The 25,707-nt window shown below is 65.3% G+C and overlaps 1 protein-coding gene across 1 annotated transcript; it reads left to right on the top strand.

The window, feature by feature from the left end:
* Nucleotides 1–5,554: 5,554 nt before the first annotated feature.
* On the top strand, nt 5,555–23,341 carry SH3TC1 (SH3 domain and tetratricopeptide repeats 1). The gene is made up of 18 exons (XM_040966159.1): nt 5,555–5,779; nt 8,575–8,692; nt 9,355–9,453; nt 9,919–10,046; nt 10,593–10,698; nt 11,043–11,195; nt 11,420–11,630; nt 11,996–12,069; nt 12,393–12,591; nt 12,770–12,897; nt 13,355–13,396; nt 14,369–16,051; nt 19,263–19,443; nt 19,727–19,877; nt 21,168–21,290; nt 21,517–21,667; nt 22,029–22,225; nt 23,109–23,341. The coding sequence occupies exons 2-18, from the start codon at nt 8,623–8,625 to the stop codon at nt 23,316–23,318; spliced, it is 3,906 nt and encodes a 1,301-aa protein (XP_040822093.1). The 5' UTR covers nt 5,555–5,779; nt 8,575–8,622; the 3' UTR covers nt 23,319–23,341.
* The last annotated feature ends 2,366 nt before the right edge of the window (nt 23,342–25,707 follow it).

The following is a 25,707-nucleotide window of genomic DNA, read 5'->3' as shown; positions in this document are numbered from 1 at the left end:
AGAGCGAGATCTTCCATCTGTTGTTTAATCTTGAAATGGCAGGTCAGTGTCAGACTGAGCCAGGACCGTCCAGGCTCCCGCATGGGTCGGGGCCCAAGCCCTTGGACCACCTTCCACGGCTCTCCCAGGTGTCTTAGCAGGGAGCTGGACTGGAAGTGGAGCAGCCGGGACTTGAACTGGTGCCCATGAGAGATGCCAGCATTGTAGGTGGCGCTATCCCTGGCTGTGCCATAGCGCTGGCCCCCAAACAGCATTTGTGAGAGCCAACTGTGGGCGCAACAGCGCAGGGTGCTTCGAAACACAGCCCCAATCTGACCCTCACTGTGGTGCTGTGGCAGCCACAGACCCCCAAGCCCCAGGCAGGCAGGTGCTGGCCTCGGGATGGTGGGGCAGGGAGCAGTCTCCAGTCCTGCAAGGACAGCCCAGGCGGCTGAGGCCAGGAACTGACTCCAGGCAGGAGGCCTCCTGCCAGCCGCTTCCCACTTCCCAGTGTGAGGCTGTCACTGGCAGACAGTGGGGCCTCTGGGGGTTGGGGGGCTGTGCAGCTCTCATGACCCCCAGCAGCACCCCTTCGTGGTCCCGTTGGAGCCACCTTCCTCTCCCAGCACCCTGTGGCTGTGAGCCCCTTCCTCCTCATGTGTTCACAGTGTGAGAGGAGCTTGTCTGGCACGTGCAGGCACCAGGGGGTGGGGTATTGGAATCAGGTGCTGTGGGCACCATGTGCTGGGGACACAGGGCTATGGGGTCACAGGGTCAGGTGCCATGAGCATTAGCCACATTGGGGCAAAGTCAGGGCTCTTAGAACTAAAGCAAAGGCAGATGTCCAGCACCCCTAGCAGCTTCATTCATTCACATGGGAAACAGAACTGAGCCCAGCCCAGGCCCCTGACCCTGTGACCAGAGCAGCCCAGCATCTCCCACCTGCCAGCTGGCCAGTTCTCCCCGTGGACTACACAAAGACCATGCCTCACACACCCATGCACCCGTGTGTGCACACACACACGCTAGATGGGAACACACGTGCCCAGGGGTCACCCTAACCCCTCACAAGATGGCCAGCACAGGGGCCGCAGAAGCTTGCACCGGCTCACATGGCTTGGGGTGGGGGCCCTGACCCTGGGGAGTCGGGACGGCTTTTGGGGGGCCCAGCCCGCTCATGGTGACAGTGGCCCTGGCCCAGAAGATCCCCCAGGGAGCAAGGAGTAGGGTGTGCAGCCGCCCAGATGTCCAGGTGCTGTCCAGTTAGGGACTGGGGTGACCATGCCCCACCCCCCGCGACCCAGACCTATGTGTATACCTGCAGAGGGCCCTGCTGCAGGGTCGGGCGCAGGCTGGAGGGGAGGGGGTCTATCTAGACACCCCCTACCATCACCATGCTGAGGCTCCCGGCAGGCACCAGGCCCTGCAGCCCTGCTCCCCACCCTGCCCGGGAATGCTGGCCCTGGCAGGCGGAGCTGACCTGTGCGATAAGGAGGCGGAGGCGCTTGGCCCCTTCCTGGCAGGGCGGGGCGGGCCAGCCTCACCTCTGATTGGGGCTGCAGGGGCCAGGCTGGCTGAAGGCGTGCACCTCCTCGCTGGCCTGGCCCAGCCCGGCAAGACCCTGAGCCCGCGACCCTTCCCTGCAGTGGCTGCTGAGCTGCCAGGGTGAGTGCTGGGCCACCCGGCCACTTGCGGAGACAGCGTGGGGGGTGTTTGGGCCAGAGCAGCGGGTGGGCAGGGGCAGGGTGGTTCTGGGTTGGTCTGGGGAAGAGTGGGGGGTGATTCAGGGGAAGGCCCCGCCCGCCGAGCCTCAGGGTCCCCACCTGTAGCATGGGAGCCTTCCTGTCTGGTCCCACGCTGTCAGGGTTGGCAGCCCCTGGCCCCAGGCCAGGACTGTGACCCGAGAGGGGCTGTGAGCAGGGACTAGGGGCCCGGTCAAGGACCCCTCTCCAATCTCCGCTGTGGGTCCAGGGCAGTGAGGCAGCTCCTCCCAGTCTCTTCCAAGCCAGCCCCCTTGCTCCGGGCTGACTCCGCCTTCCCTCGGGGCTGGGACAGGCTGGACCTGGGGCCAGCAGTGCGAGGGCCTGAGGGCCGGCCCAGCTCTGGACTTTGCTCGAGCTTCCCCGGGGCCAGGTCACGGGCTCTGTAGCTGCTGGAGAGGCCCTCTGGGATTCCGGGAGCCTCAGCTGCGCCCTGCCCCCACAGGAAGGGCTCCTGGGCCAGGCGCTGGGGCCACCTTCCCTGGGTGCAGCAGCAGGGAGCCGGTGCTGGTCCAAAGTGGAGCTTGAGCTGTCACTTTGGTCACGGACAGCAGCTTCACCTGCTGGGCCCAATGCAGTCTGTTTTTTCTGGTTTTTCCAGGGGTGCTGGTGGGGGACTCCAGCACAGCTCTCAGGCTGTAGGTGGGTGCTGCCCCAGGGCGGAGTGGCCACAGCTTTACCCCGACCCCAGCTCTCCCCAGTGGCTGAGCCTTTGGGCACCCATGCACTCACGGTATGGGCCATGTATACCGGCTAGTGTCCATCAGCCTTCCTCGCCGTGGAAACACAGCCGTGGCTGCAGCGGAGACCCAAAGGAGGCAGGGGTGGGGCGGGGCCTCAGCTCACCAGGCATGTGTGGGGACGGGGCGGGGTCCTGGCCTCTTGGGCGGTGCACACACAGGGCTCAGTTGGCATCCAGCCCACACCGGGGCAGCCCCTTGTGCTATCTGAAAGGAAGCCCAGTTCCTGGTGTGAGGACAGCAGCTGCCAGGCCCCAGGCCACAGGCACACATTCCAGTTGCAGCACACGTTCCCCTGGGGCCTCCTGGGAGCTGGGCCTGGAGGGAGTGGCTGCTCAGGGGTCAGAGGCCAAGAGGGGCCTGGAACTGGAGAGGCTGGGGTGCAAGTGAGGGGGTGGAGCAGGTGGCTGGGAGGGGGCTGGGTGGGGATGGTGCAGGAACCCAGTGTGGCCAGCTGCTGGGAGACAGGAAAAGCTGGGTGGGGAGCCCAGTGTCCTGCTGTCTGTGGGCCGCTCTGGCCACATGGCCTCAGCACCCTGTCTGACCAGTGTCCTGGTGTCCCGCTGCCGTGAGCCTGGGGGCAGGTGAGACCCGCTGCGGGGGAGGGTACGTGCCGAGGGAGGGAGGAGCAGCTGGGGAGGACAGAAGGCAGGGACAGGGCAGCTGGTGGGGGTGGGGAGAGGGGAGCAAAGGGGTCTCATGGCAGCCTCACCTACAGCTGTCAGCTCCCCCATTCTAATGGCGAGGCTGTGGACCTCACATCCTGAGCGCAGGTCAGCATGCGGCTGGATGCTCTGGTTCTGTGAACCCCGGGAATTCTTGCAAGGCCCCCCATCACAGAGCTTGGGGCCTTGGTGTCCCCATGGCTCCTCTGTGGGCTGGGCTGTTGGTGAGAGCAGCAGTGGAGGCCGGCCGGTACAGCCCGACTCAGGAGTCCCAGGCCTGCCGTATCCCCCTTCCTCCCACTACCCTAGTGGCTCTGCTGTAACATGGATGTGGCTCAGGGTGCCCTGTGCGGCCAGCCTGCCCCAGCAGCTTGCTGCATTTTGCCAAACCGTTCCCTCCGCAGTGTGGCCCGAAGCTGCTGTCTGACCAGAGCTGGGCTTCAGGACCGCCCAGGCACGTGCAGGGCCAGTCAGCCTGAGAGGGTGGCGGCAGCCTTCCTGTCTCACCTGCCGTTCACCCGTGAGGGTGCTGTGAGCCGCTGGTCATGCAGCTGGGGCCAGGCTGCGCCCGTGTCACATGGCACCCAGAGCTGGCCCTGGAGGCCAGGGAGGGGACAGATGGGGTGGGAGCCTTCGGGCTGCCCTCTGGCAGGTGGACACCGGACGCGGCCTGGAAACCCCCCACGCTGAACAGGACCTGCTCCAGGAGGTTCCCGGGACCTCTGGCTGCTGGCCTCACCCTACAGGGCAGCTACGGTGACAGCCACGGGCTGGGGTGCTGGCACCACAGGGTCAGCCGGTCCTGCCTCCTGGGAGCCTCCTGCCTGAACCTGGGTGGACAAAGCCCTTAGCTGCTCTGCCCAACGGATGGATGAAGTCCTTGGAAAACCCCCTTGGCTCTGGGCCGAGATCGCAGCTGCGAGACAAACAGGATGCAGGGTCCTGGCCCCCGCGGGGTCCTGGCCGACAGGAAAAGCCTGGCGCCCAGAAGGGATAGAGTCCTGTGGGGTCTCCGGGAAAACAAGCGAGGGCCGCCCAGTGGCCTGGCGCCGCCCACGTGGTGGGGGATGTGGCCGGCTGGCGATGGGCACGCCCCCAGGGCGGAGCGAGGCCAGCGATGGCCACCCCCACATCTCTCCGCAGCGCCCCACTCCAGCCCTGAGCCGGGAGGCTGTGCTGACCCCTGAGACACCCCCGTGTCTCCTGGCCGGCCTGCCCCCAGGATACGGCCTGCAGGAGGCCCCAGCGTGATGGGGCAACCCCAGTGGCAAGGGGTGCAAAGGGGTGCAGAGGGACAGCGCAGGGGCCCCAGGCAGCCGTGTAGGGGGCCATGGGATGTGCCTGTCCTCGTGTCTGATGCAGCAGAGGCCCTGGAGGCTAGGGCAGCCGTCAGCTCTTGTCCAGGCCCGCCTCACACACCCAGCAGCCATGAGCACCACTTGGGGTGCAGTGGATGAGACTGGGGTCACCTCAGAAGGCAGCAGTGAGTCCCAGGCTGCCCCACATGACGTGCCATCCAGGGGGCAGCCAGGGACCCCTAGGCAGGAAGCAGATGGCTGCTGGGAGCCGCTGGACCGGGCAGGGCAGAGATGCCCCCTGGAGCCTGTGCTCCTGGCCCCGTGGACTTTGAGCCTCCGGGAGGATAGATGAGGCTCCTGCTGGGAGTCCCCTCGGTCTGCGCTGTGGTGGACAGTGGCCTCAGAGGAAGGGACATGGCCCCAGACCTGGGTGCCCATCTTCCCCCGGCCTTGGCTGTGTTCGCTGAACTCGTGGAACCTTGGTTTACTTGCCTGTTGAATGACACATCACTGTAAAACTCATACTGAGCCCTGGATTCTTACAGAGGATCCCATGTGCTAAGCTGCCCCCTTAGCCGAGACCGGCGCCGGGGGCAGGATCTGTGGCTGAGCTGGAGGGCAGGCGCACAGCCCTGAGTCGGGGTGGACGGGAGAGCAGGCCGGGCCGACCCACTCAGTTCCTGCTTCTGGTTAGAGCTCTCGCGGGACTGCGAAGGGGGCAGGCCTCCCTGTGCGGCCTGGCCGGGGAGGTTCCTGGTGCCACACGGAGCCGAGGCCCAGCTACTGAGGGAGGTGAGGCTGGGGGGCCGGGAGTGGGGGGTCCCCTCACTTCCCCTGGCCAGCAGTGGAGTGGCAGGGAGCGAGCGGCACCTGTGGGGGAGTGGACACACGCGTGTGCACGTGTACACCCGTGTGTGCGCGTGGTCATGCACTGTGCCTGTGTCTCTGCACCCATGGGTGTGTGCCGTGGTGGGAGAGGAACAGGAATAGCTGAGGGCCACAGGGCGGCCGGGAGCGCAGTGGGGGGACTTCCCCTTGCCTGCTGGGAGGGAGCTGGGGTGCCCGGTCCCCTCGTGCCAGGGCCTGGGGGCTGGCAGTGGGCAGAGCCAGCCAGGGCCCCCAAGCCTGCCCAGGAAGAAGCTAATGAGCTTCGTGTCTGCTCGGCCGGGCGGTGCCGGCGCGGGAGGAAGTGAGCCAGCGAGCAGGGGGCGGTGGCAGGCACCCTGCAGTCAGCTGGGCTATGGGCAGCCCGCGTCTGAGCGGGCCAGCTGGAGTGGCCCAAGTGAGCTCAAGGAGCGGCCACAGCTGGGCAGCTGGCTCTGAGCGGCAGGGGGCAGGTACTGTGCAGGTGGGGTGGGACTGGGCCAAGCCCTGCTGCTACTGCAGTTGCATCTGGACCCCTTCCACTTCCCTACTTGCCCAGACTTGGGGGGAGCGGTCCCAGGGGAACCTGCCAATTCCAAGGCCCACTGGGGTCCTTGCTTGGGCACTGCTGGCATGGATAACTGGCACCCATGACTTCGAGTTTGCCTCTGTGACCTCGCTTTGCTGGGGGATCCCGGCAGGTGCGTCCTGGGGACTGGACGAGAGAGAGGCTAGGCCACAGTGCAGGCTACCTCCCGAGGTGTTGACCCAGCAGCTCTGAAGTCGCTCCACCAAACGGGGCGGGCAGGAGTGGGCAGGAGCAGGTGGTGTTAGCAGACCAGATGGGCCAGCCTGGTGGGCGCCACGGGCGGAGGCCCTCGCTGCTGCTCGCCAAGGTGCTGGGGAGCAGGGGACAGCCACCAGCGAAGAGAAAGTTAAGGCCCAGGAGCGAAGGAGGGGCAGGTCCCCCAAGGCTGCTGAGGCCCATGTGGGTGGAGGGACAACTGACACCAAAGCCACAGATGTGTCCTCGTAGTGCTAGGGCCAGGAGTGCAATCAGGGTGGCTCCCCCCCCCCCCCGATATACTTATTTGCAAGGCAGGAGTGGGTGAGGCCTCTGCCAGAGCTGGGCAGGGCGGAAGCTGGCAGCTCCACCCAGGTCTCCCGTGTGGGTGCAGAGACCCAGGCACCATGGCTTGGAGCCTGGTCACAAGTGGAGCAGCCGGGACTTGAACTGGTGTCCATTTGGGGTCCGAGTTCTGGCCCCAAGGACCCTGTTTTCAAGGAAGACCCTCTGAAGCCTTCATGCTCGTGAACTCAAAGTGGACACTGTTCACTCCCCACATGGGGACGTGGAATCCCGCTCTGGGGTCCTTCCTGTGGGAGCCGCGAGGGTGACCACAGCCTCTGGGAGTCTCGGGTCAGAAAGGCCAGGGGCCACCAGCGGACCGTCCCAACTAGCCAGGGCGGGATGGAGCTGTCTCTTGCCTTGCCTCAGTCTGGGTTAGAGACCGTGAGCCCTGCTGACCACCTACCGCTGACCGGCTCTGCCCTGGAGCTGGGAGGGACTGGGCTGCACGGCTCCCAGTGGCTGTGGGTTCCTGCTCCCAGGAGACCAGGGAAGAGGGTGCTTCCTCCTGGCTGCAGGTTGCAGCAGGGTTATGGCAGAGGGTCGCTGTGTCTTCACCAGCAGGTGGGACACCCCTGAGCCCAGGACCTGGGATCCCTCCTCCAACATGGACCTGGCTCTGGAAGGGCCAACTGGTGGGAAGGGGAGGGCCCCGGGCACGGGAGCTGCAACCCCAGGAGCTGGCAGCTTTGCAGGCCATGGGGGCGAGTCAGCACACTGCTGAGGCTGTGCCGGTAAGTGCCGTGGGCCGCGGCCAGGCAGGGCAGACGTGTCTGCGCAGTGAGGAGGGCAGGATGCGAAGTCCACAGCCTGGGCAGGAGGCAGGAGGCGGTGGCCAGAATGTCGGAGCTGTCGCTGGGACATGCCTGGAACCCACTGGGCTGTGGAGGTGGGCAGAGCACCCCAGGCCTAGAGCAAGGTGCAGTGTGATGGCTCACGGTGACAATGTGACACTCAGGGTGTTGGCGTGGTCTGGCCCCGAGGGCTGTCAGTCCCACTTCTGGCTTTGCTGGGGTCCTGGGTGGGGCCTGGGCTGAGCCCTCGCCCGCCTGGGGAGGCCCAGAGGGCTGTGCCAGCCGGTGCTCTGGCACCCCTTTCCAGCCTGGCTACTGCAATCCCGGCCCTGCCCACAGTGCTGGGCATGGGGCAGTGAGGGTCTGCCCACCGTCTGATCCTGGCAGGTTCCCACGGGGGCAGCTGGACAAGGCGTTTGCTGGGGACTCTCCACAGGTCAGGCTATCCCTCTGTGAGCCTGGCTGGTCCTGGCTGCTCGAGACCGAGGCTCTTGGCTGGGAGCCTCCTCCAGGGAGCCTCTCTTGATTGAGCTCCCGCAGCCTGGGGTTGGGTGGGCTTCTCTTGCCTTCCCAGAACCCGTGCCGTGCAGTCCTCCCCACGCCACTCCCAGCCAGCGCACAGAGTGGGGCCCAGGGCCGGGGTCAGGTCTCCGATGCAAAATGAATGACCCCAGTGCCAGCTCTGCTCCCCGCCCCCTGCTGGGGACCAGAGTGTGTTACGTGTTGGTGCTTGGAGTGGGCACACAGGTGCAGGTGGGAGGCAGGGCCGAAGGCTCCGGGGGCAGTCCCACTTTCACAGTGCCTGCTTGTCGGACAGAGCCTGTGACCACGCCACTGCCAGCCTGCCTTGTTGCCCCAAGACAAAAGCAGAGGGGGTGTGGCTGGTCTGTCCCCAGCCCTGCTCAACACGAGGCCCCAGGACTCCCAAGGCTGGACTGGGGCCTCTGTTCCTCTGTGCCCAGTGGTGGGTACCACTAGCTGAGCCCTGGAACAGGGTATGGCCGGTCCCTGCCAGTCTCTGTCCCCTCTTGCCCACGGATGGAAGCACAGGTCTGGCGCATAGGGAGAGCGGCCTGGGGGTTCCTAGGGGAAGGAACTGCACTAAGCTGTGCAAAGGCACTGTGGTCACCGTGAGGGCAGCAAACACTAGGGACCCCTAAGTTGGCCAGAGTGCACATACCAGCTGGGGTGCCGGGGACACTGCTGGGGGTGGCAAGACTGGAACCTGGGGACCAGGTGCTCTCAAGCCCACCCTCTGCCCCCAGCCCTAGCTCAAGCAGCGTCACCCCATGGGTCCCGCTGAAGCTGCCAGCTCTGTTTTCTGTATGCCCCCCTCTCTCAGCAGAAGGGAGCCAGCCATGCCGTGTGCTCAGCCTTGAGGCGACCGTGAGTCATGAAGCGCCTGGCCGAGGTGACCACCGAGGAGCCAGCCATGACGGGCGCCAGGGCCACGAGCAGAGGCGGTGAGCACAGGGTTGGGCCACCCAGATCCCTCTCCTGTCTGGGCCTCCCTGCCCGAGGCTCTGTCTGCCTTGCTGGGCTGGCCAGGGCTGCACACACCCTGCTTGGCTGCTTCCTGCCCCAGCGCCTGCCCTGAGCCGAGCTGGGCCCCTGGAGGCCTCTGCCTGGCTCACCCTGCCCGAGTGCCGGGGGGTGGGGGTCCCCTGAAGCCCAGAGCTTTCTAGAAGCCCTCATTGTGCATCCTGGCTCTGCTGTGTGTGGGGGGGTTGCTCACTCCCTGGGTGCAGAGGAGGGGCTCTTGGGACACGCAGAGCAGGGGGGTGGGGCCACCGTGAGACTCCACTCTGTCCTGGTTAGTACCCGGCTGCTGCATGACTTTACCATCCTGGCCTGTGGATGGATGGCTGGGCCCAGTGCCTCCCTGGAGCCCTCCTCCGTGTGTTTGGGTCCTGGAAGGGAGGGGGTGGCCCACAGAAGCCACTGGCCGCTGCACAGCCTGCCATGGGTGGGGGGGGTCCCCTACAGCCCCTCCAGCCCCCGCCACCAAGCAGCTCACTCTGGTGCCACAGGTGCCTGCCTCCTTCCCTGGGGGAGACAGCAGGGGGCATGCAATACTGCCGCTTTCAGTGTCTCTCTGTCTGTCTGCCTGCCTGCCTGCCTGCAGTCATGGCAACCGGCTATGTTCCAGACCCAGCTCCTGCCCCGGGCTGTGCCGACCTGGCTGCTGAGAGCCCTCCTGGCCAGATGGGGGCATACCCCACAGGTAAGTGCCTGGGGCCCCAGGGCCTCAACACCACAGTGGACGGGAAGGGCCCAGGCCTGGAGCCCACAGGTTTGGAATTGGGGTGGCCCTGAACTCTGCGTTTCACCTGGGCTGCCCTGGCAGTGCCCCCCGGCTAAGGGCCCTCCTGCTGTCAGCTTGGTAGGTTAAAGTCAGGGTCCTGGGGAGGGGGCTGGGGGCTCCCGGTAGCAAAGGGCCGATTGCTGAGTGGGTACTTGGTGCTGGCTCTTCCTGGGTTCCTGAGTCCTCTACCCTCCAAATGCTGTGGGCCAGCTAGGCACAGCAGCTGGGCTATTGGACACAGCATAGGAAGCCCAGACCGGGGTGGGGGAGAAATAGCTGCCCCGGGTTGGGACCTGAACCCAGCTCCCCTGCGCCCCCAGTATGCCCAGCCTGGGCCACGAGAGTGAGTGAGCCTTGCCCTCCCCGGCCCTCCCACCCTTCCAGACCTCACTCTGCAGCTGCTGGCCGTGCGGAGGAGGAGCGGGCAGCCAGCCCCAGGCCTGCAGCAGGTCCTGCGACGCCGGCTGCGCCTGCTGGAGAGTGATAGCCGTGAGGTGGCCCGTGCACTTGGGGTGAGGCTGGGCAGGTGGGCACTGGGGCTCGGGGTGGTGCAGAGGCTGGGCTGCCGCGTGTGGCCGTCACTGAGTTGGGGTCCCCTGGCCAGGAGCCCCCTTGGCCTCTGCGAAGCTGGCTTCCCTGCCGCACATCGGAGGACTGTGTGGAGGATATGTGGCTAAGAGGGCCGCCGTGCAGTAGCTACTCAGTGCTGTGTGAGCCTGAGTGGGCAAGGGAGTCGCCGCTCCGGGGCTGGAAGCCTGGGGCGCCCCTGCTCAGCATGGTGGGGAGAGGGGTCAGGTCTGGGCAGCAGCAGGTGCATCTAGCCGAGGCTGCTGGCGTTCCAGGTGCCCGTCTGCCCAGGGACCTGACGGTGCCGGAGAAGCTGGCATGGCCGTTGGGACGGCCCAGAGGCCATGCTCACTCCGGGAAGTAGCTGTCTGGCCCGGGAGCCGAGGAGAGGCAGGTCTGGGCTCCTGGCACGCCTGCCTGGGCCGCCTGCGACCGTGGGCAGCATGACACCCCCATGCCACGGGAATAACTTTCTCGTTTTTCCCTGGCAGGAGCTGTCGGCCAGGCTGCTGTCTGTCCACAGCGACCAGGAACGGATTGTGGTGACATTTAAGACTTTTGAAGAGATCTGCAAGTTCTCCACGTACCACGCTCTCGGTAAAGCCGTGCACCCCCCCCCCACAGGCCGCAGCAGGGGGCAGCGGGGCGGCGGGGTGGCCTGGCCGGGCACAGGTGGCTCTGAGCAGCTCTGCTCCCCAAGAACTTTTGGGGAGAGGAAGCTGGTTCCCACCCCCGAGGCTGATTGCAGACTGAGGTCCCAGGAATCCAACCTTGACCGCCATGTCCTCTGTGGACATGGTGGCATTTGGGGGATAGCCGCAGGTGGGGGAGCTGGGCTTGACAGCTCTCAGCCTGGCCATTCGGCCGGGCAGGGCGGAAGTTACCAGTCACCCTGGGCCCTCCACCCGGCCTGGTGCGCTGGTGACGGCCTTGCCGTGCAGGGTTCACACACCATTGCCTGGAGACCCTGCTGGTGGAGCCGGCCTTCTGGCTGCCGGTGCCCGGTGAGGAGGACGCGGAGGAGCTGGCCATCCATGTGCACGTGGACAAGGATGCCCTGAGGCTGATCCATGAGAACCTCCTGCTGCAGGAAGGTGGGTGCAGGCTTGCTGGGAACTCGGCATGTGGTAGAGGTGTGGCCTGGCTCCAGGAGACCCTGCCGCTCGGGCGCTGGGCAGCCTGGTTGGGTACCTAAGGCTGAGCTGCTCCCAGAGTGAGGAGGACCAAGCTGAGCCCCGCTGTTGTTGGGGGCATGCAGCTGGACTGGGGAGGGGGCAGGCAGTAGCTGCTCCCCCAGTGAGCCCCTGTCCCCTCACAGGGTCCTTCTTTGTCCTGTGTTCCGATGGCCACGTGAGAGCGACGACTGGTCCCCTGGCCGCAGAGAAGGACCCTCTGCCTCATGGGCGGGCCTTGGGGGTCCCACAGGGAGAGGGGACCCTGGAAGCCGGCTTCCCGTCCACCGACCCCATCACAATCTCCAAGAAGGAGGTGGCTGCAGCTGCGCCAGAGCCTCTGGCTCCATTCCATCAGTAGGTGCCAGCCTTGGAGCTCTGCTTCCCGCTGGCTTTGGGTGGCCAGGCCCTTGGCCCTGCACCTGGCACAGGGGGTGGGGAGGGGACGGGATGAGCCGTGGCCCCTTACGCAGCTTGAGGCAGCACCCCCGTACCTCCGGGATGCTGAAATGTTCCCAGGCAAGCGGCTGGAAGCAGAGCCGTAGGGTGAGCTGCAGGCTCGGCTAACAGGGGTGGAGATGTCCCTAGGCCGGCGGGCACTGGGGCCCCCAGTCACAGGCCACACACCTGCACGGATGTGTGTATGTGTGTTTGTCATGGGGGCACGGGAGCTGCAGGTGGGCCCCTATGCCCGTGGTGACCACTGTCCCTCGCGGTTGCAGGTGGGTGCTCCGGGCTTCCTGGGATGCCATGGACGACGCCCTGCAGGCCGTGGTCTCCGACAGCCCGTTCATGAGTGAGTGTCTCCCTGGGTGGCCAGGGACAGGCACCAGCACCCTGGACGGTTCTGTGCACCTGCCCGAGCCCTCCCCAGGCCACACGAGGCCTGCCCACTCTGGGAGGGGATCACCAGGGCTGACCTCAGCACACACTCCCAAGAGGAGCCGGGCTGAGCCTGGGCGTCACCTCCCGGGACTGCCTTAGGGACCCACCCACCCTGGTGGCAGGGCTCTGGCTCTGTGAGCTGGCATTTGCAGGGCCTCTGGTCCCTGGGAACTGGGTAAGGGGAGCAAGGGCTGTCCGTAGCTCCCATGCTGACCGCTCGCCTCCTTCCCGCAGCGGCGGGCCCAGCCTCGGCACTGGCTGACTATCAGGCCACGGGGCCCGAGGAGCTGAGCTTCTGCACCGGCGACCTCATTGAGATCCTGGGTGCCCGGGTGCCTGGCTTGCCCTGGTGTTTGGGTCAGCATGTGGCCTCCGGCCAGGTGGGCTTCCTGCCGAGCAGCCTCGTCCGTGGGCAGCAACCTACAGCAGCTGAGTGAGTGACTCCTCTCCCCCCTGACTCACAGCCAAGCAGCTGTGGGGACCTGGCGCCCCCTTCTCTCCAGAGGAGGGTGTGGTCTGCAGGACCTGGGGCAGGCGGCGGGATGCCCAGCCTCAGGCTGGGCGGGGTGGGTGGCAAGGCATGGCCCTCGCTGACCGGCTTCTGCTCCCAGGGCCAGCCCCTTCCTCAGTGAGGCGGAGAGCGCCTTCTTCAGCCAGGAAGCCCGCTTCTCCAACGAGGACGCCCGGCAGCTGCTGCGGGGCTTGGCTGGCCCGAGCATGTGCGCCGCCTACAGCCTGGGTAGGTGTCTGGGCGGCTGTGGGGCTCGGAGGTGGGTCTGAGCCCACGGGCACCCCCTGGGACTGGCGCTCAGTGATCCCCAGCTCTGCCTGCTCGCCCCCTTGGCATGTCCAGGAGCCCTGGCACTGCTGCCGCCTGCAGCCCACCTGGCCACAGAGCAGGCCGCGGTCCCCAGACTTCCTGCTGCCTGGGGGTGAGGTGCCAAGCAAGCCAGAGCACCCGTCCCATGGCAGCCAGGCCTCTGCCGGGCCAGGGAGGCAGACTGGGCCCTCAGGTGCTCTGCCCCCTTCCCCAGGGGAGGGGAGGTGGGGGCTGCAGGGTAGGGGGCAGACAGCTGGGCTCTGTTGCAGCCTGGAGACCCTGGGAGCAGGAGGTTCTTTGAGGCCAGGCCCAGGGGGTCCCGGCGCCTCCGGTGCAGGCTGTCGGTGCTCAGGCCGAGCTGTCCTTCTTCTTGCAGAACGGGTAGATGATGCCGTACAGGAGCAGCCAGGAGCGCGAGGTAGACAGTCCCTGGGGGCCCGTGGGAGGGGGCTGTGCAGGTGCTGGGTCTGGACGCAGCGCCCCGCGGGGCATGGGCGGGCCCAACGGAGTTCAGGCAGGTGTACCCACGGAGGTCCACACCCCTTCCAACCAACAAGCCAGCCCCCAGCGCTCAGCCTGGCTATAGTGGCTGTCCTCGCCAGGACCTGCGAGGCCATGCCATGCTCGGGCCTGTGGGGTTGGAGACCTGCAGGGCTGGCCTGGGAGTCTGCAGCCACAGCTGTGACAGGCCTGTGCAGAGCCAGGACCCCAGGGAGCTCCCCAGGAAGGGGCCTCACAGCAGGAGCTACAGGCAGGGGAGGGGAGCTCTCACACCCTCGGGACCGTGTCCGGCCATGGCTGGTCCCAGAAGGGGACATCGGGGAGCATTACCGGTCAGCCTCTGGGATGGCTTCACCCACTGTCCTGGCCCTGGGAGCCAAGGCCATGGGCTTGGGTTCTGTGGGGCAGAAAGGGCTGGCCGCCCCAGCACAGTTGGGCCACATGCTTGCCACGAAGCCACACGGAACTCAGGTCCTTGGGTGTTACTGACTGATGGAGGGCAGCTGGTGTGAGATGGTGGGAGCTAGCTAGGCCTCCTGAGTCTTCCCAGTGGTTTCACCGGGTCCCTCTTGTGGTCCTGAGCCCCCCAAAGCCGACCCTTCCCCCAGCTCGGGCCTTTTAACCCTGTGGTAGCTACAGATGCTCATCTCGTGGCCAAGGTGGATCTGGGCTGGGCAGCCTTGCTGCAGGGAAAGCCACCCAACTCTAAGGGACTGGGCAGGTGCACACGGCCGTCCTGGCCAAGGCCACGGCGGGCTCCAAGGACTCTGTGGTCACTTCTGGGTGCAGAAACTGGGTGCATCTGGACCCCAGGGACCACAGGTTGAGGCCCACGGGGGCAGGGATACACACCCAGACTCTTGCCTCTTCTGGGCACTCTGCCTTTCAGAAACACCTCCACCCAGCCCAGACCCCACGCCGAGTGAACTGCTGCAGAGGGTGAAGAATGTTCTGGAACGGTGTAAAACCCAGCTCGGCTGCCCGGAGGAGGAGGAGCAGGAGGAGCAGGAGCAGCAGGTGTCCCCAGGCCTCCGCCTGGTGCCTGGCAGTGGCGCGAGCTCACCAGTCCCTGAGGAGCCCTCCTTCCGCCTGGCCCCTGAGGACGACTGGGCTGACCCCCACGGCCTGGACGCACTGCTGCGGTTCCTGGACGCACCCGGGTATGCGGCCTGCTTCCACGGCCTCTATGCCGCCTCCCTGCCCTGGCTGGGCAGCGTGTTCCACAGCATCCCTGACGAGGAGGAACTGGCCAGGCGCCTGGCACAGGCACGTGCGGTGGCCAAGGAGGCTGGCCTCAGCATGGCCCTGGCCAGGCTGTGCTTCCTCCTGGGCCGGCTGTGCGCCCGGCGCCTCAAGCTCTCCCAGGCCCGCGTGTACTTGGAGGAAGCTCTGGGGGCACTGGCGGGCAGCTTCACAGACCTCTTCCTGGTGGTGGCCGTGCACGCCCACCTGGCCTCCGTGTACCTGAAGCAGAACAGGGCGCGTTGTGCCCAGACTGTGGCCAGAGCCGCTGCCCTGCTGCTGGCCACGCCCGGCCATGTGTGCAGCACGGAGGCCGAGGCCCAGCTCCTCAAGTTCGCGCTGCGCCGGGTGGTTCAGGCCCGGAGCCCGCAGGCCGAAGCCCGCGTCTGCTTCTTGCTGGCCAAGCACTACGTCCTCTTGAAGCAGCCCGAGGAAGCCGTGCCCTTCCTGGAGCAGCTGCTGCTGCTGCCCGGGGCCTCAGGCACCCCGTGGGCCTCGGACTGCTACCTGCTCCTGGCTGCCATCTACGGCCACAAGTGCCTGCCCTACCTGGCTCTGGGCTGCGCCAGGGAGGCCTCGCTGCAGACCCCAGCCTCGCTGGCCAGCTTGCTCAGGAGCGCCCGCCTGGTCCTACACCACGCCCCCCGGGACCCAGCCCGCCACCTCCCTGCCCAGACTGCCCACTACCTCCGGCAGGCCCTGTCCCTGGACATGGACCGGGCCCTGCGTGGCCGCCTCTGTGCCAGCCTGGCCCGGCTGCACAGCCAGCACGGACAGCACGGCCCGGCCATTGCCCTCACCCTGCAGGCGGCCGAGGCTGAGGCAGAGGCCAGTGCCGGCACCCGCCTCGTCGTGGATTTGCTGGTGACCCTGGCCTGGCTACACCTGCTCCACGGGAGGAACATGGGGGCCCTGGCCATCCTGGAGGCACTGGAGGATGCAGCCGTGGCCAGCGTGGAGCAGGAGGGCGCCGTCGCCAACATGGCGGCCATAGCGCTCAAGAGGACAGGCAGGACTCGGCAGGCGGCCGAGGGTTACTACCGCGCCCTGCGTACCGCGCGGGGGCTGGGCCAGAAGCGGAACCAGGCTGTGGTCCTGGCCAACTTGGGAGCCCTGTGCCTGCAGGTGGGCGCGGGCAGGCTGGCCCAACACTACTTCCGGGAGGCCGTGAGGCTCTTCTCGCGGCTGCCCAGCGGTGAGGGCGGCCAGGACTTCACCCAGGTGCTGCTGCAGCTGGGCCACCTGTGCACCTGCCGGGCCTGCCCCCAGCAGGGCAAATGCTACTACCAGTGGGCCTTTCTGGTTGCCGTGGAGACAGACCACCTAGAGGGTAAGTGTGCCCCAAAACCCAGCCCCTGTCCTGGACACCCTCCCTGCAGGAAAGGGTGGTCTTTCTGTCTGTTCAGAGGCCCCGGGGTGGTCTGCAGACACCCCCCACCCGAGGGACTGGAGATGGGTCCCCTGAGTGTATTTGGCGGGCTGGGCAGAAGGAAGCCTCTTTGAGTTCCAGGGCTACCATCTCCAGACATGCCGGCTTCCTGGGCTACGCTGGGGGTCCCCAGGACCCCCACGGAAGTTGAAGTTCGTGAGAAAGCAGCTTGTCCTAGTCAGGGCCCTGCACACACACAGAGCCACAGCCGGGGCTAGGGATAGGCTATGGGTCAGCTCTGGGGCCACAGGCCACAGCCAGCCCCGTGGCTCAGATCTGAAGGTAGAGGGGACCCAGGCAGGCAAGGGGCAGGGGACGAGGTACTGAGTCACAGTCTGTGCCAGGGCCCAGGGGTGCGTGTGCAGGGTCCCTGTGGGAGATGAGCTTGGAAGGGGGTGGGTCTGGCTGTGGCCTGGCCTTGCGCGAGGGGGGCATGGGGGCGCTGTGGAGGGGGTTGGGGGAAAGTAGGGGATGAGTGTCCTGGGTCGTGGCTGTACACCCATTCCACAGCATGATGACCTTGGCCATGGCAGATAAGGCCCACTTTGCAAACACATGCCTGGGACAGGCGGGTGGGTGACCCTCCTAGGAGGAGACTGCAGATGTTCCCAGGATGGGGCAGGTGATGGCCAGAGCTGTCGCTCTGGTAGATGGGGTCTTGGCAAGGCGGTGGCCATGCTGACCGGGTCTTGGCAAGGCGGTGGCCATGCTGACTGGCAGCACCGGAAGCCTCCCGCATGCCGGGTGCAGGAGTGGACCCTGGGGTTTGATCTCCTGCCCTCCTGTGCTGAGCACCCGGGCTGTCTTGAGTGGGGCCAGCCTCTGGGTCTGGGCAGGAAGCGGCGTTTCCTCTGGGCTGTGCACGCCGGCCACAGCCTTCCTTCCCGTGGGGTCGGCGGTGGCGTTTCCGCTCCCTGTTCTGGTTGGAGCGGTTCGCGTCCCTTCTTGCTCTCCTCGGGCGGTGTGGTCAGAAGTGTGTCCGTGTGTCGGTCGGCGCTTCTGTCCCCGTCCCATGATGTTCTTTTGCTTTGGGCTCAGCCAGCTCTTCTTTAGACAACAACAAAAATGTATGTGCTTAAAAGTCGGGGTTACAGGAGGGAGATACAGAGCGAGAGCATCACCTCCCGTCTGCTGGCTCGTTCTCTAAATGACCATGACCATGACCCCGCTCTCCCAGGGGCGTCAGCAGCCAGGACCGCTCCCTCCCCTGCCGGGCCGCACTGCCCCGCCCCCACCACAGCTAGCTCCTCTTGTCCTCGCTTTCAAAAATTTTTTTTAATACATTTTTTCTTTATTTTTGACAGTCTTCACATAGTTAATTAGGGTAAAAAGGTTCAAGGGCCACAGGAAAGTGGATAAGACTATTATTTCCACATTGGTTTTTTTCCTGTATTTGGGGTAAAGGGGAAGATAAAGGGAGAAGCCCCACCCAGTCTCCCACCCATCCCAGGTCCTGATGTGGGGCATGCTCCGAGATTCTTGCTCAAGTGGTTTTGATAGTTCAACGGTTCTGAATTGCTGCCAATCTCGCCACTCCGAGCACGATGAGGTCACTGCAGAATCCACTGATTGACATAGTCCACCTTAGAGTCTCCGTTTGCCGGTTTTTCACTGCCAACATCTGGCTGGGGTAGTTGATTGGTTAGTTCTGTCCTCTGTTGTGGTGCCAGGTGTCCTCTGCAGGTTCCGATGGACCGCCATATCCTCCACGTGCACCTGAGCATACTGTCCACTGCGCCGTCTGAGCCTCTGAGGGGCTTGGCTCTGGCACTTGCACTCCATGGCAGACCGTGGGTTCTGAGTCCGGCAGTTCAATTGGGGAGATCTCCAAAGAAACTTTGTCTGAGGTGTTCCCAGACCAGATTCTTGTATGTACTAACAAGCACAGGGCCCGGCACAGTCCATTGCCCCACTCAGCTGGCAGTTGCAATTGCTGGGTCGGTTCTATTTCCAGCCCTGTCCTCCACTGGGACCAATGGATGTTGCAGTCCAGCCTAGTTCTGCCCAGCACATACTCTGCCCTCGCATAAACCAGTGGGAGCTGCAGCCTAGTCGGAGCGACCCACAATAACCCCCACCAGGCCTGCCCCCTACCCTGGTTTGCCAGTATGTGCAGCAGACTAGTCCAGTCTGTCCCACATCCCGTTCGGCTCTCATACATGTCAATGGGCATTGAAGCCTAGTTCAACCTAACCAGCTCCACTATCCAGCGCATACACGTGCTGGCAGGTGCTGTGCTAGCCACCCCAGCCCCAGTCCTGGTTTTCATGCTCTCCAGTGGGAGTGGTAACCCAAGAGGGAGGAGCCCACTCTTTCCCTCCTAGGCCACTCCCACTCCCACTCCCGGATTATGCACTCTCCAGGTGGTTCTGGAGTTGAACTTGACAGGCTTAGCCTCCAGAATCTGCACCCTTTAAAAATGCATGTAAGACCGTCGTTTCCTTCTCTGGCGGCTTTAACAGCACCCATGGCTCCTGCTGTCACCCTTCCTGCTTGCATCTCCCAGTTCTCTCTGGATTGGCTCTTTGGCCCGTGGTCCCTGCCCAGCGTGTGCCTCTCACACCCCTCCTGTTGCTGACCTGTGGTCCTGTCCTGGTGAGGGTGGAGGACTCTCCCGAAGGTGCCTTAAAATGTGGGCAATGGCTGAATTGGAGAATGTTCTGGTACCCGAGGTGCCTGCCTCCCTCACCTGGAGGGTGGGGCATTTTGTGGGCATCTTAGAAGTCGGGTGGGCTGGGGTGCTGTTCAGTGTGTTGCCTGTGGCTCTCGTGCTCGGCCCTGGTGTGAGGAGAGGCTGTGGAGGCTGGCCTCATGGAAGGAGCAGCATTTCCAGGGTGCTGCAGGGGGTGGCAGCCCAGCCCCAGGACACATGTGTGCTCCTGGCAGCACGGCGCTTGGTCCTCGGTGTCCCTCTGCTTCAGGGGTCCCCGTGTTTCCAGGAGTTCAGGATAAGGATGGGAGGGGGCGGAGGCAGGAGGGCTGGCACAAAAATGTGGGGAAGAACCTTTGGGGGCCGTCAGACTGGCTGGTGGGCTGCTGAGCCCCGCACCTGCTGTCCCTCTGCGCGGGAATGTGGCTGACGGCTCCCCTTACACACTGTATTACCCTGCAGGCCAGCTGCGAGCTGTCCAGCACCTGTGCCACTTCTACAGCAGCGTGGCACCCCGCGAGGCCCAGTGTGTTGTCTACCACGAGTTCCAGCTCTCGCTGGCCCGCAGGGTGGCTGACAAGGCGCTCGAGGGGCAGCTGCTGGAGACCATCAGCCGGCTCTACCTGTCACTGGGCACCGAGCGGTGAGGCTGGCACTGGGCGGCAGAGTAGGGGCGGGCAGCAGGCTCTGGGCAGTCCTCTCCTCAGATTACCAGATGTGCTCCATGGCGGCTGGCCCTGGCCAGCACCTCCCTGTGGCCTTGGTCTGCCCTGTGAGGGCTCAGGGACAGGCTCCCCATCAGCCATGGCAGGAGCGGTGGGCCCTCTGGGGCAGGGCAGGTTGTGGCATGCCCACAGGGTCTTGGCCTAACCCGCCCGTCCCCAGACAGCCTGGGAGCCCTGGCCTGACAGGTGCCCCTGTCCCAGAGCCTACAAGTCAGCCCTGGACTACACCAAGCGCAGCCTGGGCATCTTCATTGACCTGCAGAAGAAGGAGAAGGAAGCTCACGCCTGGCTGCAGGCGGGCAAGATCTACTACATCCTGCGGCAGAATGAGCTGGTCGACCTGTACATCCAGGTGCGGGCCCCAGGGCCAGGGAGGATGCACCCTGCGCCTCCCAGCTGACGTCCACACACCCGCTGCTCACCCTCCACCCATCCACCCATCCACCCACCCATCCGCCTATCCACCCATCCATCCACCCACCCACCCATCCATCCATCCACTCATCCATCCATCCATCCACCCATCTGCCTACCCATCCATCCACTCATCCACTCATCCACCCACCCATCCATCCATCCACCCATCCACCCACCCATCCATCCATCCATACATACATACATATACACATATACCCACCTGCCCACACACTCACTCAGTGTCCATCCCACAGTCCTTGACAAGCACCTGCCACATTCCAGGTGCTTGTGGCCTCCCCCTGCATCCCCCAGGTCCCTCAGTGCCCCAGTGCATATCCTTTCCTAGTGATCCAAGCTCGCTGGGGACAGAGGTCCCCAGTGCCATGTGCACACACAGCAAGTGCTCAGCAGTGTGCCTACCTGGCTGGCACAGGAAGCTTTAGCAGCTCAGGGCATTTCTTTGGGAAACTCCTGGGGGCTCATGAGCCTCAGCGGGATCATCCCCAAGCTGAGGTTTGAGAGTGGAGTATTAGGAGCTCGCACTGGAGAGAAGGGCAGAGAGCGGGCTCCATGGGGCTGGGGGCCGTGGAAGAGGGCTGTGTGGCAGGGGTAAGGGGACGAGTGACAGGCTGGGCACCAACCCAGTGCAGGAGGGTATACCTAGGTGGATAGAAGCATAGGCTCAGGTGCCAGGAGCCTGGGAGCTGCCCACAAGTAGGCAGTGACTAAGCCCTCAGTGCCTGTGGGGACGGAGGGAGCTGTGCACCTGCTATGTGCAGGGGAGGGAGGGAGCTGTGCACCTGCTATGTGCAGGGGAGGGAGGAGGCTGTGCACCTGCTATGTGCAGGGGAGGGAGGGGGCTGTGCACCTACTATGTGCAGGGGAGGGATGGGGCTGTGCACCTACTATGTGCAGGGGAGGGAGGAGGCTGTGCACCTGCTATGTGCAGGGGAGGGAGGAGGCTGTGCACCTGCTATGTGCAGGGGAGGGAGGGGGCTGTGCACCTGCTATGTGCAGGGGAGGGAGGGAGCTGTGCACCTACTATGTGCAGGCATCTGACCTCTGTGGAGGGTGAGGCAGGTGCCCATGGCCAGCTCATGGCTGCAGAAGGCTGCTCTGGGTGACCACACTAGAGTTCGGGGTTGAGCCGTGTCCCACACTCCTCTCCTGCTGGTGGCTCCCACTGGGGTGGGTGAGGGTTTCCAGAGAGCTCCCCCTCCCACAGGTGGCCCAGAACGCGGCCCTGTACACTGGGGACCCCAAGCTGGGCCTAGAGCTGTTCGAGGCGGCTGGCGACATCTTCTTCAATGGGTCCTGGGAGCGAGACAAGGCCGTGTCCTTCTATCGGGTGAGCAGAACCTGGGGTGATGGTAGCCGAGGGGTCTCAGGGGTGCCCCAATCTGGTTTTGACCTGGAGGCCCAGAATCAGCCCACAGCCTTCCTGACCCCAGGGCTTCCAGGGGTGGATGCTGAGGCGCGGTAAGACATGGGGTCCCGGCTGAGATGGCAGAGGGGGCACTGTGAGTGGCAGGGACTACGGGAGGCCTGAACCCACCCCTCCACCGTGTGGGCAGGACCGGGCCCTGCCCCTGGCTGTGACCACGGGGAACCGAGAGGCAGAGCTGCGGCTGTGCAACAAGCTGGCAGCATTGCTGGCCGCACTGGAGACGCCCCAGGAGGGTCTGGAGTTCGCCCACATGGCTGTGGCCCTCAGTGTCGCCCTAGGTGAGTGCCCATCCTGTGCATCTGCCAGCCAGGGCAGCCTGGCCCTACCCCTCCACTGGGCTCACCCCACGCACCTGCCTGTCACAGCCCCCTGCCTCTGCTGGCCTCCACCCCTTGCACCTGCTTGCCGTGGCCTGACCAACCCCACCCCCCCACCCCATGGGCCTTCTGGCCTGCCTATGGCCCCTCCGTACTTTTCTAGGCTGGTGGCTCACCGGGCACCTTTCAGAGTCCCCAGTGTCACTGCGTCCTAATAGCCGCCTGCCGACCAGGGCCAAGGGTCTCAGGGGACCCAGGAGGCACAGGCAGGTGCCTGCAGGTGCCACCCGACCCACGTGTCTGCCCCGGCCCTTGTCCACAGGCGACCGGCTGAATGAGCGTGTGGCCTACCACCGGCTGGCCGCCCTGCACCACCACCTGGGCCGGGGCGAGCTGGCCGAGCACTTCTACCTCAAGGCCCTGTCGCTCTGCACCTCGCCGCTCGAGTTTGACGAGGAGACGCTGTACTATGTGAAGGTCTACCTGGTCCTCGGGGACATCATCCTCTACGACCTCAAGGTGGGGGCTGGGGACAGGGGGGGGGCTGGGGACGGGGGAGGCGGGCACCTGGGGGGGCTGGGGACGGAGGAGGTGGGCACCTGGGGGGGGCTGGGGACGGGGGAGGCGGGCACCTGGGGGGGCTGGGGACGGTGGGGAGCTGTGTCCCCTGCTCAGGGGACAGACCTCTTCATGTCTGTGGTCACATCACCTCCACTGCTCACCCAGCAGGCAGGGGCCCTGGGCTGGGACTGCCGGTCAAGCCGTACAGCAGCCCCCTCCTCGTCTGCCGCCCCAGCACCCAGCCGTGAAGCCGGGGCCTTGGAGCTCTCTGGGGCCTCCCGGTGGCACACAGCAGCTGCCCAGGACACAGGGTGGCTGGGAGGCTTGGGCATGTGAAGGGAAGGGGTGCTGGACTGTTTCCCAGGCCTCTGTGACGAAACAGAGCCGGGAGCAGGCAGTGCAGAGGGCCCCGGGCGTGAGAACCCTGGCTCTGCCTGCCGCTTACACATGCACGCCCTAACACATGTACCCAGGCCACTCCCTGTTCAGTGGGCCTGCCCCCTCCTCCAGGAAGCCCTTCTAGCCTACCCCAGTCTGGTGCCACCTCTGCCTGCACATCCTTCTGCCACAGCCCCCGCCTGTGCCCTGGGAGCAGTGCCTGGCAGGACCAGCCAGAGCACCCGTGTGTCCTCTGATGTTCTCCCTGGGGCCTGGCCCCGACTGCGGAGGGGGCCGGGAAGGGAAGGGGAGTGGCCCGGGACCTGCCTGTGCGGAGCAGGGACCCTGGGAGTGGCTGTGAGCCAGGCCGGCCCCAACATTGGTCAGCAGGGAGGATCGGCTGCTGGTCACCCTGGCCGAGCCGGATCCCCCAACCCCGTCCACCCTGCTGTGCCTCCCGCAGGACCCATTCGACGCAGCTGGGTACTACCAGCTGGCACTGGCGGCCGCCGTGGACCTGGGCAACAAGAGCGCGCAGCTCAAGATCTACACGCGCCTGGCCGCCATCTACCGAGGCGCGCTGGCCGACGGCGAGAAGGCACTCCTGTTCTACCAGAAGGCGCGGGCCTTCGCCTGCGAGCTCAGCCTCCGCGGGGGCCGGCGCCCGCTCTGAGGGCAGCTGTGCTGCGCCAGGCTGCTCTGGGAGCAGCAGCACCGAGGAGGGGACCCTGGCAGCAAACCTTGTTGCAGGGACTCCGTCCAGCTGTCCTTCCCTGGGCTGGCCCTGCCCCAGTGTGTGTGCACAGAATGGAGCCCCAGCCAGCTTAGGGGCCAGTCCTGCATCTCACAGTGAGTGGGACTGTTGAGCCCAGGGCCCGGCCACAGCAGCGGCCAGCCAGCCAGGACGGCCCCAGGGCCTCTCGGTCCCTCCTGGTCACAGGCTGGGCTCCACGGGCCAGCCAGCACCATGCCCACCAGGGGGCAGCAGAGAGCTGCCCAGAGTGGGCCCAGCTTGGGGTCCACAACTTGGTCTGACTGGCCATTCGGTCCAGCCTGTCCTCCTGGGAGGATGCTGACCAGGACACGCTGGGAGAAAGCGGTGGTCACCCCGGGTGGTGCTGGGCGTCAGCAGACGCAGTACTTTTCAGTGTGTGCACCTGCTCCAAATTTGATCAGAGACCTGGAATTTATAATCAGAAAAAATAAATTCTGTGAAAGCTATTTGATAAAATAAGGAAAGTCTCAAAATGATGGTTTGTAAAATGAGGATCCCAGAAGACCCGTCGGTGCGATGCTGTCACACACACACACACACACACACACACACACACACACACACACACACACACAGTTGCCCTACGTGCACTCACTGCCATGCCCATGCTCGGCACAGCTCACACGCTAAGCATTCACACACACGAAGCATGTGCACACGCAGGAGACTCGGGCCGGGGAGGCAGGGACGTGGGTGTGGCTGCTGTGCCCGGGCGGGTTTATCCCCACGGCAGGAGTACGGGCGCCCGGCGTTGGCAGGGCTGTGCTGCCCTCCAGCCCCAGGGAGGATGCCCTGTCCATTGCCTCTTGGAGACCACAGACCCCCCTTGTGTGCGAGGGCTGTGTCGCTGCAGTTGTCACCTCCACTGTGCCCTGGGCACCGCATCCTGGCTTGGCCTGGGAGGACCCCACTTCCCCACCCCTGGCCTGGGGCTGGAGAGGCCGCCAGGCCACACTGCCCACTCTGCGCCACTCGCCGAGCACCAGCAGCCTTGTTAGGAGGCAACAGGGTGGAGCTACTGAATGGAGAGGAGCAGGTACATGTGGGGAGGGAGTGGGGCTTGTTCCTGGGCGGATGCTCCATGAGGCCTGGCGGTTCACGGGGCAGGACTTGGGGTTCACGGGCAGGACTTGGGGTTCACGGGCAGGACTTGGGGGTTCACAGGCAGGACTTGGCGGTTCACGGGGCAGGACATGGGGTTCACGGGCAGGACTTGGGGGTTCACGGGGCAGGACTTGGGGGTTCACGGGGCAGCACTTGGGGGTTCACGGGGCAGGACGTGGGGTTCACGGGGCAGGACGTGGGGTTCACAGGGCAGGACTTGGGGGTTCATGGGGCATGACTTGGGGGTTCACGGGGCAGGACGTGGGGGTTCACCCGGCAGGACTTGGGGGTTCATGGGGCAGGACTTGGGGGTTCACGGGGCAGGACTTGGGGCTTCACGGGCAGGACTTGGGGGTTCACGGGGCAGGACGTGGGGGTTCATGGGGCAGGACTTGGGGGTTCACGGGGCAGGACGTGGGGGTTCACAGGGCAGGACTTGGGGGTTCATGGGGCAGGACTTGGGGGTTCACGGGGCAGGACGTGGGGGTTCACAGGGCAGGACTTGGGGGTTCACGGGGCAGGACTTGGGGGTTCACGGGGCAGGACTTGGGGGTTCACAGGGCAGGACTTGGGGGTTCACGGGGCAGGACGTGGGGGTTCACAGGGCAGGACTTGGGGGTTCACGGGGCAGGACTTGGGGGTTCACGGGGCAGGACTTGGGGGTTCTCAGGGCAGGACGTGGGGTTCACGGGGCAGGACTTGGGGGTTCACGGGGCAGGACTTGGGGGTTCACAGGGCAGGACTTGGGGGTTCACGGGGCAGGACGTGGGGTTCACAGGGCAGGACTTGGGGGTTCACGGGGCAGGACTTGGGGGTTCATGGGGCAGGACTTGGGCTGCCCTTGGAAGTCCCTCCAGCCCCTTGTGACTGTGCACTCTCAGCACCTGACCCCGAATGTCCCCGTGGCCTCTCTGCCAACACGGGTGGCAGGGGTCAGACCCGGGTTGAAGCCCAGGGCCAGTGACTCCCCCTCCTGGGGTAGCGGTGGGCCTGGGCACAGCCTTGGCTGCACAGCAGGTGGCCGGGCACATGCCTTCCCCACCTGCAGCTTTCAGAGAGCCCAGGGGAGCACACTGAATGGCCTCCTCTGTTTGGCAGTGCCCCTGCCCGGCCCTCGTCCGTCCCCTAGGCCCCTGTGACCTGGCAGAGCAGCCAGGGTTCCTCCCACCTGCAGGCCGTGCCT

Source organism: Ochotona curzoniae, unplaced genomic scaffold (genome assembly GCF_017591425.1).
Source record: "Ochotona curzoniae isolate NIBS_2020 unplaced genomic scaffold, NIBS_Ocur_1.0 scaffold_4505, whole genome shotgun sequence".
In the NCBI taxonomy this organism is placed as follows: Eukaryota; Metazoa; Chordata; class Mammalia; order Lagomorpha; family Ochotonidae; genus Ochotona; species Ochotona curzoniae.
The sequence above is the reverse complement of the archived record's forward strand: the minus strand, read 5'-3'. Positions and strand labels throughout refer to the sequence as shown.

Excerpts from the sequence above, each read along its gene's own strand:
- SH3TC1 (XM_040966159.1), top strand. The coding sequence starts at position 8,623 with ATGAAGCGCCTGGCCGAGGTGACCACCGAGGAGCCAGCCATGACGGGC. Across the intron at positions 13,397-14,368 it reads GGAGCAGCCAGGAGCGCGAG|AAACACCTCCACCCAGCCCA; the intron begins GTAGACAGTCCC and ends TCTGCCTTTCAG. Across the intron at positions 21,668-22,028 it reads GGCCCTCAGTGTCGCCCTAG|GCGACCGGCTGAATGAGCGT; the intron begins GTGAGTGCCCAT and ends CCTTGTCCACAG.